Here is a 16072-nt window from a genome sequence, read left to right as displayed (position 1 = left end):
GCGCGTGTATCTCTCGCTCCTCAGAAATTACCGATGCACCGCGATCGTCGCGGCGAGGCGTATGCAAATTCTCTTTTCTTTCCGATTATTCATTCCAATCTGTCCAACCAGCAGCCACGTACAATTTGCATCTTCAATTCCCGTGTTTGGAAAACAGGCTACTGCGAAATCGTATCTACGGATAATCGATATCCATCGTTGAGTGAGATTTTCGAGAAAAGTTTAGATTAATTTTTATAAGAAACTTCTTTTATATCCTTTGAGTGACAACTGGCATTTCGATCTGAGAAATAATGTTACGCGTTACAGAGCGGAGACAATGAAAGCTAGGAAATTAAGCAGCGGGAAAGTGTTCAGACAAAGGAGATACTCGCACTTAATAGTTTTCGACGCTTTTTATGAACGTTTGTCGACGTAGAGCGTTCGAGAGACATGGTAGGAGTAATACCTCGTCAAGCTGAGAATCACTGTAGCGTCGAGGCTTCCTAAACAATACTCAACTCACTTTCACTTCGTCCCCACCGTTTTGCTAAGCTGTCGTTTGTAGCGTCGTCATCGTCATCGTCACACTCGCTCTATTATGTGTAAAATATATCACGCTTTCGATATTGACTGATTAGAGAAGATCGGCCAACGGGGGATAGAGCCGTAGACCAAGACGGTTTTCGCGACAAACGTTGGTTCAGCGACGCATACGACGATTAATAATCAGACGATTTATCTAAGACGATAATTGAGGCGCGTGCGGTTCGTTCACCGACTCGAAAAGCGTACGCGCGTTCCGCAGGAAAAACGATCTAATTATAGAATATATATCAGCGAACGGCGATAGCGAAATCGATGCTGCTTTAATTCAGACGAACGATCGAGATTTGCAAGCAATGCACAATTAATAGCAATACGATTAACCTTTTCCGTGTAAATATTCATCGTGCATTATCGTACACAATGGAACCGGTGCAGAACGTGCAAGACAAACCGATTCAAGTAGGTGCGCGCTTACATATTTTTAAGCGACGTAGAAATTGTTGATAACAGGATGAAGCGCATCGGAGCCGTTCGAACGATAATACACGATAATGATCGACAATTTAATCGTATGCTTTATACTCGAATGAGCCGATAATCTTTCTTTCTCTTATTATTTGCGATCGATCTGCTCGTATTTTCTTTCTTATTAATCCGTGTTAATTTGCCCGCTCGACGAACCTTTCGCGGGGTTAGAACGCAGGCGATAATTATTATAATCGAGGGAAACGAATATCGTCTCACGGTGTTCCAATGGAATATGATTATAGAAATATCTGGAGTCATTTCGCAAGGATCTCCGGCGGATTTGCAACGTCGTTCATTGTTTCGCGAACTTTTGTCGGGCGTCGCTTCTGAAGCGTCGATTGGCGCGCAACTAGAATCGAGCCTGGGAAGATTGCAAAAGCGGAATTCTTACGGGCGACTACAATAGAACGGACGACCGTCGAATCCGCTCCAGATTCGCGGGACGAACCGATCCGCATCTCTACCTAGTTGCGACAATTTGGCAAACCTGTGCCTACACCAGTCGTTCGACGAATAATATCCTTCGTCAAAAGAGAGGTGGTTGGTCGGAAGAGTTGCGTTGTTCTCGTAACTACCCCCGACGAACGTCTATTCGATTCTCTCCTGGCAGACCACATTCACGCCATGTACTGACTTTCTTCTTCTGCGATACTAATTATTTTCGATTAACGGAGATCCCCTCGGGTAGCGCCGTTCGATTTCGCGACTCGGTTTTTCAACGTTTCTGTTGTTTTTCTACCTACCGGGCCATATCAGAAACATTTTGTCCCGGTTACTCTAGCGGAATGGTGTCAGTTACATAAGGACTCCTGCCGTGCCCAGAAGTGTCGAGGGTTGCTGGAGGGGATCGACGAGATATCGTCGGAGCGAGGGACGGAGGAGAACGAGTTCGAGAGGAGCAGAGAAAGAGAGAGGATTCTTGGAGAGTGAAAGGGAAAGAAGAGGATCAACGAGGGGGGAAAAGAAGGAGAAGGAGAGAGACAGAAGCGTGGGGAAGTGGAGGTAAAGCAGAGAAAAAGAAAGAGAGTCGTGCATGGAAGGGAAACCCAATGAACGAAGAGATTCAACGAAAATGAACCAATGACGACGTGGTACCGGCCATGGCGCTTTTTACAAAGCATAGCAAGGGAGGGGTGAAGAGACGAAAAAAGTGAAAGTTTGCGCCAACAGTACGGATAGCCGACACCTTGTGTACCCTCCGCTCTTCCTCGCCACGATTCAGCCCTTCTCGAATTTTTTCCCCTTCTCCACCTCCCCCTCCTCTCTCACCCTCTCCCTCTCTCTCTCTCTCTCTCTCTCTCTCTCGTTGTGACTGTTTACTTGTAAATCTCGAATCCTTCGGAATCGACAGGTTTCGGTGATAAAACGTTTCCTTCGACTCCGACTCTGCTCTCTTCTGTCTCTCTCCGCTTGTTTTCGATCGACAATCCTCGGCCGCTGCCGAATCTTTATCGTCATACGCTCGTATTGTTTATTTCCACTGGAAGAATTTTCGATGGCAACGGATCCAGTACGGCGAGTTGTGGAAAAGTTCACTTGTATGCGATTTTTTCTTTTCTTTTTTTCTTTTTTTTTTTTCGTTCGTAACGTTGCCTCGTATCGACTATTCCGTCGCTATCCAAAGTAACTCTCGTTGTCGGTGCGCGGCCTGGTGGGGCACACACACAGCGGTGAAGCGAAGAGCCGAGCAAGCACTCTGGCGCCCTCGATTTCACTTTCATTACGAGGCCAAAGGAGCGCTTCGCTTACGCTCATTCACTCTCGTTCCTTCATAGCTACGTGTATACATACGCGTTCATGAGCGCGCGCACTTAGCCTATATTTTTACGCCTGCTTGGATACACCGATCGTGAAACTGGAACTCTTCCTTTCCCCTCTTTTTCCAGATCTAAAATACGCTAGGCCTAACCGGGGGAACCGGATGAGTTTGTATGTTCAACAGTGATCACCGATTTCGCGGCGAAACGCACCGCAATGTTACGACTTCATTAACAGAAATTGATATTCGAAGCAAGCAATGGCAGGACGGTGTGTCCGCGAATCGTTTTGATTTTGACGCAGCCGGGAACAGGAAAGAAAATCTCGCGCATAACCCGGCGGAGAAACATAGCGATTAACGCGAATTACAGGACGCCGCGTTTCCAACAAACGTTTCACCTGATACGTACATTACATGGCGCGGCGTATCGTTGAAAGATAATTGAAAAGATTGTGCTTCTGCAAAATGCCGTTCGATCTTTGCGCTTGCTCCAAAAGCGCCGCTATGAAATATGATCGCTGTTCGGATCGACGAAACTCAGTGGGAAAAATTATTATCTTTCGTTGATTAGCACTTTTATAGCGGCGAAAGCAGCGTTTAATGCAGTATAAATTAAAACGTTCCATACCACGAAGACAACATTCAAGATATCCAGTCCTTCGTTACTCCTCTCCCCCTTTTTCCAATTTCAACGTTTTAACGAAGCCGAAGCTTCAATTAGTTTTTAAAATGGTAATTTCAATCTTCGTTTTGCCGTTCTGCAGATAAGAACCAATTACTGTAGCGCACGATATTTGAATTATCATTAAAAAAAACCTCGCCGTGTAATCTGCTCTAGCCGCAGAAAAAGAAGACAAATTACTCGTTACGACCTAAGACGATGATTTTAAGATTAGGCAACAACTCCGTTCGAACCGAACTCTGTTCCATCGTAGACTGGTGGAATTAAGAAATCGTTCGCACTCAATTGCATCGAGTACATAAAAATACGAGCGGAATGTTCGGTATATTTCGGCCATGGAAGCAAACGCTAGCGAAACTTTTCGAATATTTTCGCTATCGCATGTACAGAAAGTATTATCGGTCCGCAAACTTTCACCGTTTAAAAATTACGCGCACCATTTTTAAATCGAATAAATCGTCGAATAAATAGCGCTATAAACAAAAATACATAAAATTCGCAGGAAGGACGTGCGGATCGAAGTAAGATCAAATTCTAAATATCTCATCGACACGCTGGTTATTCGTGTATTTTAAATAGAATGAAATTAGACTCGAAATTATCGTAGTTTGAAATCTGGCCGAGCGGCCAGGTAATGGCAGAGGCGGCGGAACGGTAGGAGATCCGTCATGAAGTCGGGGAAGAGGGGGTATTTCGTAATGTCAACGAAGAAAACGCCGTCGCTGCCAGGAATTGACATAACATCGGTGAAAGTAACCCACTACCTTGGCCTTAGGTTACGAGCTGCGCTTAGGATAAATGAAGTATATAGAGAGCAATCGCGGGAGCTCCGTACTCCGTAACGGGGCACGTAACGTAGATCGACCGGGTCGTTTAACGTCTTGTCACTTTTACCGCGCTCCACATACAACCGCGCGACCAAAGTGGGCTGGCTCGTGCAACGAGACGTTCTCACACATGCGATTCGCTTCGGGCGACAGCACTACGCTCGTGCATGCTGCTTCAAAACGAAGGTCAAGGTCGGTACATTCGTCACCATTGGTAACTGCGCCCTCTCACCCTTGGCTAAACAACCACCAGCCACGACCCGCACTTACGCTTTTCATCCTACTTCCTGCTCTTATTCTTTTCTCACTCTCGTCTGGTAACTTTATTCGCTTGTATGTGACGAGATCGTGACAAGTAGATTAGGATGCCAAAGATACCAACAGCCGTGTTCCTTAAGAAAAGATGCGTGAGTATCAAGATAGAGAAGGTGGTAATGAAGTTTTAGTAAACATTAATACGCGAGATACGTTCTGAACTCGCCAGACGATCTAAAAGAATTGAGTCGAACGTTAACCAGATTTATCTACCGCGTTCTTATCTCGATATTATTCGAGAGGCAACCTAGAAAATGGTAACGAAACGTTTCTATGTTGAATGTTAGCGAACACATGACAAAGCGAGCATGAAGACACGTCGCTCGATATAAATTGACCAGACGATAACAGATGGTCACAAGACCGAATCAGTAATTTCGTTTCGACTTATTTTTATCTGTTCCTATGTGATTCCCTCGAAAATCGTGCTGACAAGGAGAAAAACTCGATCAATCGTGAGGTTTCGAAGTTACTCAAGCCAAGTCGTAGGCTTCGATCCACGAGACTCCGTCGCTCTTCCGGTTCTAGGGGCCGGAAAAGGGCACGACGTCGCTGGCTAGCACTATACGTGGTCCACGCGCGATATCCGCGTTGTGGCTCTGACGACAAGTAGCTAGTAATGCCGTGACCTTGACTCTGGCTAGCCAAGCAGCTGGCTGCTCGGCCAGGAATAAGCACGATGCGCGGTTACCATGTTGCCACGCTAATATTAGCGTACACAGCCGCGTGCACTACGAGTGACCGAGTGACCGATGTGTTCCTGGTGCATCCGTTTCATTGCTTACTTCCTTGCGCCGATAATAAAAGAACAGAGACACTCGGACGCGACGAGTCTCGCGAGAGACCTCCGCTCTCTCTGTTCTCTTAAGACGAATCGTGTAGAATCTATCTAGGTAAAAGAACGAATTTTTCAGCCTGTAAATGAGAAACAGCTAACTTGGCAGACTGAGAAGCGAGGAGCGAAGAATTCTATGTTACGACTCGCAGATGAACATAATGGTCCAGACGGGTAAAAGGTCTGTTGTGATTCGCCTCATATCCGTGTGTCCTTAAACTAAGAATAGTCCTCCTCACGGAGTATCTCTAGCAGGTTATCTACGTAAAATTCGCTAGGCAGATGCTACACATCTTTTCTCTTTACAGATGATGGACGAGTACCGGAATAAGAAACGGACGAATCTTTAAGAATTTTTCATAAACTTTCAATAGAATAATTAATGGCTAAACTACTAGCAAATGTAGTTACGGAATATGTCGAATGTTAAGTTCAAACACACGATGTATGCTCTGGTCAGTGGAATTATTCCGGAGGTCAAAGGGTAAGCTAGCATATAGGAGATTAAATCTGCTAATTATATTCTTTCGTTCTGGCAACGATTTGTCGATTCGTAGTGAAAAAGGACCGAAGGTTGTTTCGTTTACTTTCGGGTTTTCTTTCGAATGGATACGTATATATTTATTTATTTAATTTATTTATAATATGTTATATATATATATATTATCTCGAGAGCAGTGATGCTGCGATCATCAGTATTCTGCACCAGAATGCAAATTTTTCCAATTACGTCTGTGTCTAATATGTTATCGACTATTTGACCTTTTGCAATTTTTCTTTCTCTAAATATCGTCACTGCGGCTCAATGTCAGGACTAATCGAGACGTCACAATCGATCGAATCATTACGACGCAGAAATTAGTATCTGCAACTATTACACCAATCTATACATGATACAGGCTAACTCGAACAAGACCGGATCAGAAAAATCCACGAGCTTATGGTCATCACGTGGCACACACGCCAGGAACATAGAAAAACTACGAAAAAAGAGTGCAAAGGCGAAGGTCGGGTAAAATCGTTCCTGTTGTTTCGCCGCGAGATTTCACGAGCCAAAGAAGCAGGAAGATATCGCGTAGCTTCTGTTATCACAAGCGGAGCGGCGAAGAAGAGGCACGAGTAAGGTTAAGAAAAAAGAAACGAGCCATAACCTCGAGTGACATGATTGCTAGGATCGCGTTATTACTAGGCTAATGACGCAATTGTATCGCGATACGCATCGCAGGGGGTCTCCGTTGTCATTGTTGTTTTCCACTTTGAACGTTGCACACGCATCCTCTTTTCTACGCTCTCTCTCCCTCTCTCTTTTCTACTCTCCGCTTTTGCATTCCGTCGACCCGAACCCAATGTATCTACCTTAGATTCTCCGTTTTCATCTCCGTGGTACGCGATCCAAGTTATTTCATGGATTATCAAGAACCGACGTCAATGGCGCGTGCTCGATTTCTCAGAGGCGTCTGATGATGAAATCTCACCATCTAATTACTCGCTACCGATCGGAATTTTCAAGCATCGCGCTCAAACAGCTCGAGAGAAACGGTCTTTGCCCGTTTCCGTGTTTCCGTGATCTATGCGTGTCCTTGTCGATCAACGGAAGAAACGTAGGATTTACAATCGATGGGGATGCATACGAGTTTCATCGCTAGTTTTGTCGAAGGTACGACAACATGCGATACACGATAGAAACGCGAACGAAAAATGTCCCGATAGCCCTATAATAGCTTTGATAACTCTTTTCCCGGTCTACCGATAGCCGGACCAGTTGAAATAATGAATTTCATCCTCTACTCGATATTATTCTTCTCAGCTTCCACACTCGGATGGCTGGAGCCTATCAACGGTTAGATAGAAGAAGGGTTACTTGGACAAAAAAGACATGGCAAATACTGGAACATTTGGAATGGAAATCGCGCGACCGCTTCTCATCGATAAACTTCAAGTTCCAACAAACTGAAATCGAATCGAATTAAATCGCTGAAACGACGAAATGAAGGTAACAAGCCATGAATGAAGGAGGGAAGGGAAGGGGGACATGGAAGATTTAGAACGACGAAGGAATACTTTATCTGATGACTATACGAATTCCAAGAAACACCCCTCTCCCGTCTCAATTTACTCGCTCGCGGCTCCTGTACAAAAGTAGGTTACGGTTCTCGTCGGTTCCTCGTAAAACCCCCTACGTGCATACTCGCACACCTACTTTTATCAGGCCCACTCGTGCCTACACGTTCCACCGAGTGGGCACGCTTGTATACGAGTCCGGTGTGACGAGTCAGCAGTAACCGAGATTTCGACACGGACCTCCAGGTATTCCCTGATGTAGCTGCCATCGACAAATGGAGGTACCTAATGATCGTCATTGCATTCGCCGTAAATTTTGCTTATGTAGAACCCGCAGACTAACTCGTACAGGGAGCACACGCAAAGACAAACATCGAGAGATACAATTTCGAATCGCTATTGCATCAGCTTCCCATTCACAGACACGCGTACCATGATTCGATATTCGTAGTTTACAAAAAATTTAGCTCTTCCTTCGATACTTTAAATTATCTCCTATTCCCGAGAAGACATTTTTTTTTTATATATACTTAACGAAACGACATATTTATATAATTTCTATGGAAAATACTGGAAGCATACTACGACTTCGTTTGGCAAACTATCGTTCGATATAGAACGTTCGATTATTTAAACTCTGTGTTCCACTAATGTAAAAGTATCGTTCTACGTGAACGTCGATATAGGTAAACACTTTAGAGTTATTCGCACGTGTTTCGTTTTTTCATAAGAAAAGAAAAAGAAAAAAGCGAAAGAAAGGAAGAACGATGGAAGATCACGATGCAACCGCGGTCGTTGGTCCACAGTAGCCAACGATCAGCTGCAGTTCGCTCCGTGGCGGGCGCTACTTACACTCTCGCCGCTAACTGCTCACCTTCACCTCGTCTCTTACTCAACGATCGCGATCGTGCCGAGTTCTACCCCCGTTGCGTAATTACCGGCGCGCGATCATTACCGAGTCAAATCGTCACTCGAGCGGAATAAGTGCGTATACCGAGTAATATAAAATTATGTTGGCCGTTCGTACGTACAAAGTACAAAATCGGTGAGAAGCTCGAGTATCACCGAAACCAGCGTCTCATCCAGCTTAGTGCCGCGCCGCCAGAATTATCGGACAAACGTGTTATCGAACATGGCCTAGAGGGATTGCCTCGCATTCACCGTTGCTGATGCAATTTTCGTAATTACAACCTACGGATTATGATCGAGATGTATAACGAATAAACAATCGAAAGCTGGCTACGATTTCGATCAATGCAAATCATGGTAGAATCGAGAAAATGGATGTCAGCGAAGAATAGCTTCGCGTAAATGACACCGTCCATTGGATTTATTTCTTTGATTTATTTCTTCAGATATATATCGAGAATCTATAGTTAGTACTCAATTAATTCCTCGTATTCTTACAATATCGTGTTACACGCTCGTGGTACAGATTATAGTTACGATGTAAACGAGGGCACGTTATATTTGAAAGAAAGTTTAATTTCGACTTTAATTTTAACTTCAGTTCTTTTATACCGTAGATCATTGTATTACAACGGATAACTAATGATCCATTAAGCAGCTACTAGAGATATCATAAGACAAAGGGTTTCATTTTAATTACGGTGTAACTGCGAGTCAATTTTTCGAAAGCAAACGATTATATAACAAGGCGACAACAACTAAAGAACAACGGTTACTCGAGACATTAATGCAGTCACTTGAAACAATCAAAGCGTTTTTGAAATTAACCTCGCGATAGCTCCTGTTAAAAAGATTAACCCGTTGCAAAGATATCGTCGTTAACTATAGCTTTTTGTAAGAACTGGCGCTTCGATTACCACCATAAAAAAGTGGAGACGCGTAGTATGCTGCGCGTGTAGGTTCCAAGGACCTTCGGATTTTTTCGTAGGCCAGTTCAACCGATTCTTGATAAGAAACGTCGTCTCTCTGACTTTTCCGCGCGCGTGAACACGCTTCAGAGACAAAGCTCGCGTCTTGCACGAATTGAACGTTGAACTCCGACAATGACACGAAGCAGGCAGCATCTTTTCGACCGCTGATCATCGTGAATCATCAGTCGGTCACGAGTCGGCGATATTACACGACAACGATACTTATATCGGTGCAGATTTAGATAAATTGGTGGTTTTTTAGAAGGAAACCGAATCAACTTCAAGTCGTGAACTTTTAAACTATAACCAGGCATATCGTATGTTAATAAAACCATCGAGTTAATGCGATCCAACGAAATCAGTAGAACCGTAGAAGAACGAGCATCGCTCGAGAACAGAAGAGGGACATTTATCGTGAGATAGAAAAAAGCAGAAGAATTTCTACGCAATAATTCATAGTAACAGAGAAAACATGTTTTGTCCATGACACAATGTGTATTAGTGAATCAACAAGATCGTTCATTTTGTTTATTTTCCTCGATATAATCGACGCGCTTCCGTCATTATTATCGTCATCCCTTTACGTATGTCCCACGTTAGTAATTTTTCTGGAATAAGAATGAAATCGCGACATGAACTTTGAGATAGATCGAGCCGTATCCCGATAACGTTGAACCGTAGAATATGCCACAATGTACGAAGTTTGGCGAGGAAGTGCCACGAAAAACGAAGGACTCGAGTGATCAAGCAGGGGAAGCGATAGAACGCGAGGACAGTTTTAACTTTTATCGAATCTAGCGTCGCACCATCGACCCCGTCGACCCTCAAAACCCGATAAAACGAGCGGCTTCTATTCGAACATCAAATGCGTTCGCGCGTTATCGAGCTGTTTTATCCTGTGGTAAACCGAACTGTCGCGTCATCATTGAAAATTCCACGGTATCTATAAAGTTACTTGACCCTTTGGCACGTCGAATTTTTTGACAAATTTTTTCCATATTTTAGCACGATTATATATGTGTTCGAAGAAATGTGACATTGAATATATCATTCCACACGTTCCATATCTATATGGTTTAAACCGTCCCTATATGGTCATAATATTAGAATTTAGAGAGCTAAGCCAAACAAATGTACGAAAAAAATGTATGGAGGATACGATTCGACGTTGTCGGAAAGTTTTCGTACGATAATCGTATCAATTAGTATATGCGAGACTATGTTCCTCGTAAAGTATTCCGTGAACGAATGATCCGATCTCAGTTGTCCTTTACCCACAGAAGATCGTCGAACGAGACTGGTCCGTGTAAAATTCTCGTCTATCCAGTGGCAGAAGTAAAAATACTAAAAAGAAAACACCGATACGCGGGCATAGTTGATTCGTAAAATCCCTGCTGACTGACCTGAATTATACATGTATTGCAGCACAAAGATCTGATTAGAATTCGATGGTGTCTCGTGTATAATGCAAGATCATTATCGTCCCTTATCTTCGGCTCAAGTTCAGATACCATTTTTTTACTATTATGATAACCCACAATATAAACGAAGAAAATGAAAAGAAGAACTATAACCGGCAATTGTGTCTAGTGTAGCGTTGAAACGATTACACTGAGCCAGCGCAGCCTTACGATTCATACTTGGGAAGTAGAAAGATCTACTGGAAGATCGAATCAACCTGTAAGAGAGAGAAGGATGGAATTGATACGCGTTTCTCTCTGATGCATCCAACGAACGTTTGGAAAGGGACCAGAACGACGATAATATAGCTAGAAAAGAGTAGAAGAATGTTATCGTTATCGGTGTTCCGTGGCAGGCAAACATCGACTGCTTTAACACAAAGAATCGCAAGGAAAATATGCAATAACATATTATCATATTTCGTATTGTAACACATAGTACGTCGACTACATGGGTGGTGCGATCACGACACAGACCAATCAGTGAACACGGTAAAGTGCCTTACCCCCTTACACGTGACCCTGTCTTCATCATGACTACGTCATATCGCTGACCCCACGAGCAAAATAATACGCGATATTTAACAACGTTTTACCGAAACACCAACATATTTTGTACTCCATGGTATCGAAGTGTGACGTGCCCTCGCTTTTGATTATCTTAATGTTATAAATCACGCGATACATGGACCGTGGAGTACGCCTCCACGTGGAACGATATGTCAAGTCGCCGCTCGGACCGTGTTCTACTCCAACGAAAAGTTCGAAGGTTCCTTTTTTTCGGGAAACTCGTTATCGTTATTGATACAGATAATCGTTTCGTAGCAATAAATCAGTCCTGCATTATAGGAGTCTCTCCATGAGTACGAAAGAAATACAAGAGAAGTAAATATAACGTTTATAGAATAGCCTTAAAACGTTGATAGTTATGCACAAACAGAAGTGTAGTTTATAGTATTCTTGGTACACGTATTTGCGTTAATAAAATATACAACATTATTATTAAATTAATTCGGCTGTACTTACTCGGTTTCCAATATTTCTTTCATTTATTTAGGAAAATAAATTCAAACTGACGACCCTCTGCGTCGCACGTTCATATACTCCTAGCGCCATCAACCGGGATTGTCTGAAAGAATATATAGCAATGAATTTTACTGTATTGGCAATAGTCGATAAGTACATGGATATTCTAAAAATACAAACATACATATATATGAAAATTTTCAATCGTATATATTTTTTACTTCATTAGCCAATCATAAAAAAATAAGAAATAATACAGATGTAGATATTTCTCCGTTTTTATCGAATTTTCTATAATAATTATTTTATTTTTTAATAGTTATAGCATGTTATAATACCACAGACAAGGTGTACAATAGACATTCAATGCTTTTTGGTATTTCACGCCTTGGGATAAGTTGACCTGACCCCTTACCATTCTTGTGTCTAAGTTACTCTTACTAGTTACGTCTCGCTATGTTATTATTATTATTATCGATTCAGTATGGTAGAGTGAATGATAGAAGTACATGTTATCACAGACAAGTATCTGTAGTATCATATACTAGAGCTTTATGTATATAATCTCTTTCCATACAAATTCTAAATAAACGAATCAAATATGGACTATAACTTACGATTAGTTCATACCATTGACTACTTGGTCGTTACAGGTTAATGATATTTCATGAAGAACTGCTTTTATACTTTTATTTACATTTTCTGTAAAATTGATATTGTACTTTCGTTTTATCACTATTTAAGTATTCTTCTAGGCATATATTATTAAATGTTGGTAAGAAAACACTTATTTTAATACAAAAGCACAACGAGCACAAAAGAACGACACTGTTGCGCGGTTAAAATTTACGCGGTAAAACCGTGTAAGAATATGGCGCCAAAACACCAAATGCGCTCTCTATCATTGAGCAGTTGAATTAACAAGATGACAAGCATTCGACATTAGAGCCTGTTGCAAAAATGGCGCTTGCTGAAGTTTGCGGTCTGAATTCGTTTGTTGATTTTAATGTCTCGCGCGAAGAAGATAACTATTCGCGACAAGTTGAGATATATAGTGGAAATTTTATCAACAATGTACAGCTAGCAGTACCACCATATATAAATGTAAGTAAATTATTCAAATCCGCTGTTGGTTTCCTACATAACCATTCTACAATTTAAATTTGCTACATCATGTAATTTCACCGTTTCTAAAATCTCTTTCTTGATATGAATAGCCAGCAGAAAAATTGGCACAACTTGCAGAAGGAACCGACGAAGCAGGGAAACATTTGAAGATCAAATTTGATCATGGAACTACTACATTGGGTTTTCAATATAGAGGTGGAATTGTTCTTGCTGTTGACTCAAGAGCAACGGGAGGCCAATTTATTGGTAGAACAAATGCATATATATTGAATGTTATAATGTCAAAAAAGAAATATTATATCTTCTTTTTCCATAGGTTCGTCCACCATGAAAAAGATCGTTGAAATCAATGATTATCTCCTCGGAACTTTAGCTGGTGGTGCTGCAGATTGTGTTTATTGGGATAGAGTCCTAGCAAAACAATGTCGTACATATGAATTACGGAATAGAGAACGTATTTCCATTGCTGCTGCTAGCAAACTTCTATCGAATATGATATATAATTACAAAGGAATGGGATTAAGTATAGGTGGGCTTTTATCTCCTTCAAGGCCAATAACATTCACAATAGATTTGTTTAATGAAATTGACGAAATATTTATCAATGATGTCAGGTATGATGCTTGCTGGATGGGACAAAAGAGGACCTAGCTTGTACTATGTTGATTCAGAAGGTGCTCGTACACCAGGAAAGGTTTTCAGTGTAGGATCAGGCTCAATTTATGCATTTGGTGCACTAGATTCTGGCTATCGCTGGGACTTGACGGATGAAGAGGCTTATGAACTTGGCAGAAGATCAATTTACCATGCCACTCATAGAGATGCTTACTCTGGTGGTATAGTAAGAGGTATGTGATCATAAAGAAAGAAAAATTTCACGATATGTTACAATGTGAATCTTTTACAGTGTATCACATGAAGCCAACTGGCTGGGTGCATATTTCTGATGAAGATTGTAAAGACCTTCACTACATGTACCAAGATCAGAAACAGGAAGGACTTAATTAATAGCATTTATAGCTTATTGTATTCTGTGAAATGTTTTCTTTAATAAAATTTACTTTGAGATACAAAACTTTTGTATCTATTTTACTCGTGGTTCTACACTTTAATAAATATTTATTTGTCGTAAACATGTAATTTAATCGTTATGAATGTCATTTTCCAATATTACAAACAAATTACGAACAACATTCAAAACAAAAATAAAAGATAAGACGGAAAGAATGTGTCTTGAAGCTACATCCCCACTGCTATCTCCTACATATTACAGCGCCAACCGCCATCGAATCAGTGTGATTGGTGTCGTAGTGCAACAAGACGTGTTATTCCATAGAAAGAAAAATAAGTGCTTTAGTTATATTTTAGTCTTTTCATTAAAGACGCATAAATGTCAAGTCCAAAAGAGTATAAACTCAAGGGTGGACATCCTCCTGCAGGTAACGAAATAAATCGCAATTTCCTTCGAAATGGAGAAGGTTAATATGTTTACACAACTAAGGCACCGTTGACGTTATATACACCTGTCTGGATATTTCAAGGCCATCTGCTCATTTAGCTCTCTCTTAATCAAAATTTACGTTTTATATCTTTGTTTCAGTAAAAGCAGGCGGAATGAGAATCACCCAGCATAAAACGCCGAAAGAAGATCGGGAAATAAAACCAATTAAAGACGTGGACGAAAGTAAAACATCGAGTAGGTAAGCAAATTAGATATCTTTATCTTTAAATCTACGCTAACAATAATTTCATATTTCAATAATATGAATAAATGAAAAGTAGTACATAAATACGAGTGCCATTCATTTGATCATTTGGTAAATAAACTATACCGATAAAAACACGATTGACCTCTGAAACAACCATTGTCTATAGTCAACAATATACGCCTGATGTGCAATATCTGCTTACTTGCGTCATCATCCGTATTACGCATTAAGATAATATGATACGAACAATATGAACGTATATAAAAGAAGGAATTGTTTCTGTATTGAAATAAAAACAACTAAAAATATAATATTATCTGTTATAATAACAATTTAGTAATTATATGATTAATAAAATATTTATATATATATATATATATATATTGATTGTGTTTTAGTCCACCAAAAACTCTCATGATCAGTGGAGTTCCTGCAAAAGGAAATGCAGATTTTCCTCCAGAAGCTGTGCAAGTCTTCCATGAAAAGCCTGTTCCAACTCATGATGCACGGCCAGCTCATTGTTCACGTCCAATTATTATCCATCAGCCAAGGAAATGAATGATGCGCATATTGTATAACAACTGGTGGCTATCAAAAGGAACATTAGCCTACATACTTATCCATTAAATTAAAACAAAAAAAAAGAAAAAAAAAAGAAAAAAAAAAAGAAATGATAAATATCTATATATGTGTGTACTTAAAAGTTTCTTTGGGCTATTAGGACTTTATGTGCTTAAAATCTCCTAAACATATAGTCCTTAACCCAAGAAGCTTTGGTTTCATGCAATATGAAACAAAGTACGAGAGTTTATTACTGTTATTAAGAAGAAAAGAATTTATCTTTAATATGATGCCGCAAGATTCCTGTATCGGCATTTAGGCAGATGATTTGCTTTGTTTTCTGAAATATCACTTATTGAAACGCAATTCTTAGATTAGATTGTTACACGATAGCACGCTCTTATCTCAAGTTATATGATAAACTATTCGTAACCGTTTTCGGGACCAGTTTATAGTTCACATTGTGTAATACTTCAAACAATTATGCATTTTTATTTTTAAATTTGTGCATTTTTATTTTCGATCTATACTAAGCATTATAAAAGTTTCGTTAATTAATTGTACCTACATATGTACATATTATTTAGTTTTTTACTATGAAAAAGAACCATTCTACTTAGTGTAACTTTTAAGCATATAAATGTCGAACAAGACCCACAACATTGGCCACAGTTTGTATGAGACTTGAAGAAAAAAAATATACCTTCTGAAACGTAAAAATTAAACGTTTGAATTATTTTCTTTTCCTCTTGGCTTTATGACGCCGTATACGT

At 40.6% G+C, this 16072-nt stretch overlaps 2 protein-coding genes and 1 long non-coding RNA gene across 4 annotated transcripts; all 3 read left to right on the top strand.

Annotated features, from left to right (window-relative positions):
* Positions 1–5366: 5366 nt before the first annotated feature.
* On the top strand, positions 5367–12513 carry LOC122566970. The gene is made up of 3 exons (XR_006316666.1): positions 5367–5655; positions 5783–5958; positions 6374–12513. It is a non-coding gene; the product is annotated as an uncharacterized LOC122566970 (long non-coding RNA).
* A 315-nt stretch (positions 12514–12828) lies between these two features.
* LOC122566966 (proteasome subunit beta type-5) lies at positions 12829–14104 on the top strand. Its single transcript, XM_043724974.1, has 5 exons — positions 12829–13005; positions 13119–13275; positions 13346–13558; positions 13644–13877; positions 13937–14104. Exons 1-5 carry the CDS (start codon positions 12862–12864, stop codon positions 14035–14037), a joined length of 849 nt encoding a protein of 282 aa, XP_043580909.1. The 5' UTR covers positions 12829–12861; the 3' UTR covers positions 14038–14104.
* A 194-nt stretch (positions 14105–14298) lies between these two features.
* On the top strand, positions 14299–16019 carry LOC122566968 (death-associated protein 1). 2 transcript variants are annotated; one of them, XM_043724978.1, is made up of 3 exons: positions 14299–14507; positions 14630–14729; positions 15137–16019. In XM_043724978.1, exons 1-3 carry the CDS (start codon positions 14420–14422, stop codon positions 15294–15296), a joined length of 348 nt encoding a protein of 115 aa, XP_043580913.1. In that variant the 5' UTR covers positions 14299–14419; the 3' UTR covers positions 15297–16019. The 2 variants fall into 2 exon arrangements, with proteins under 2 accessions (XP_043580913.1, XP_043580914.1); XM_043724979.1 differs by having other exon boundaries at positions 14306–14468.
* Positions 16020–16072: the final 53 nt, after the last annotated feature.

The sequence above is a fragment of the Bombus pyrosoma genome, linkage group LG4 (genome assembly GCF_014825855.1).
Source record: "Bombus pyrosoma isolate SC7728 linkage group LG4, ASM1482585v1, whole genome shotgun sequence".
In the NCBI taxonomy this organism is placed as follows: domain Eukaryota; kingdom Metazoa; phylum Arthropoda; class Insecta; order Hymenoptera; family Apidae; genus Bombus; species Bombus pyrosoma.
This window is presented reverse-complemented; position numbering and strand designations above follow the sequence as displayed.

Excerpts from the sequence above, each read along its gene's own strand:
- LOC122566968 (XM_043724978.1), top strand. The coding sequence starts at position 14,420 with ATGTCAAGTCCAAAAGAGTATAAACTCAAGGGTGGACATCCTCCTGCA. Across the intron at positions 14,508-14,629 it reads TTTCCTTCGAAATGGAGAAG|TAAAAGCAGGCGGAATGAGA; the intron begins GTTAATATGTTT and ends TCTTTGTTTCAG. Across the intron at positions 14,730-15,136 it reads GAAAGTAAAACATCGAGTAG|TCCACCAAAAACTCTCATGA; the intron begins GTAAGCAAATTA and ends ATTGTGTTTTAG.
- LOC122566966 (XM_043724974.1), top strand. The coding sequence starts at position 12,862 with ATGGCGCTTGCTGAAGTTTGCGGTCTGAATTCGTTTGTTGATTTTAAT. Across the intron at positions 13,006-13,118 it reads CAGTACCACCATATATAAAT|CCAGCAGAAAAATTGGCACA; the intron begins GTAAGTAAATTA and ends TGATATGAATAG. Across the intron at positions 13,559-13,643 it reads AGGAATGGGATTAAGTATAG|GTATGATGCTTGCTGGATGG; the intron begins GTGGGCTTTTAT and ends CAATGATGTCAG.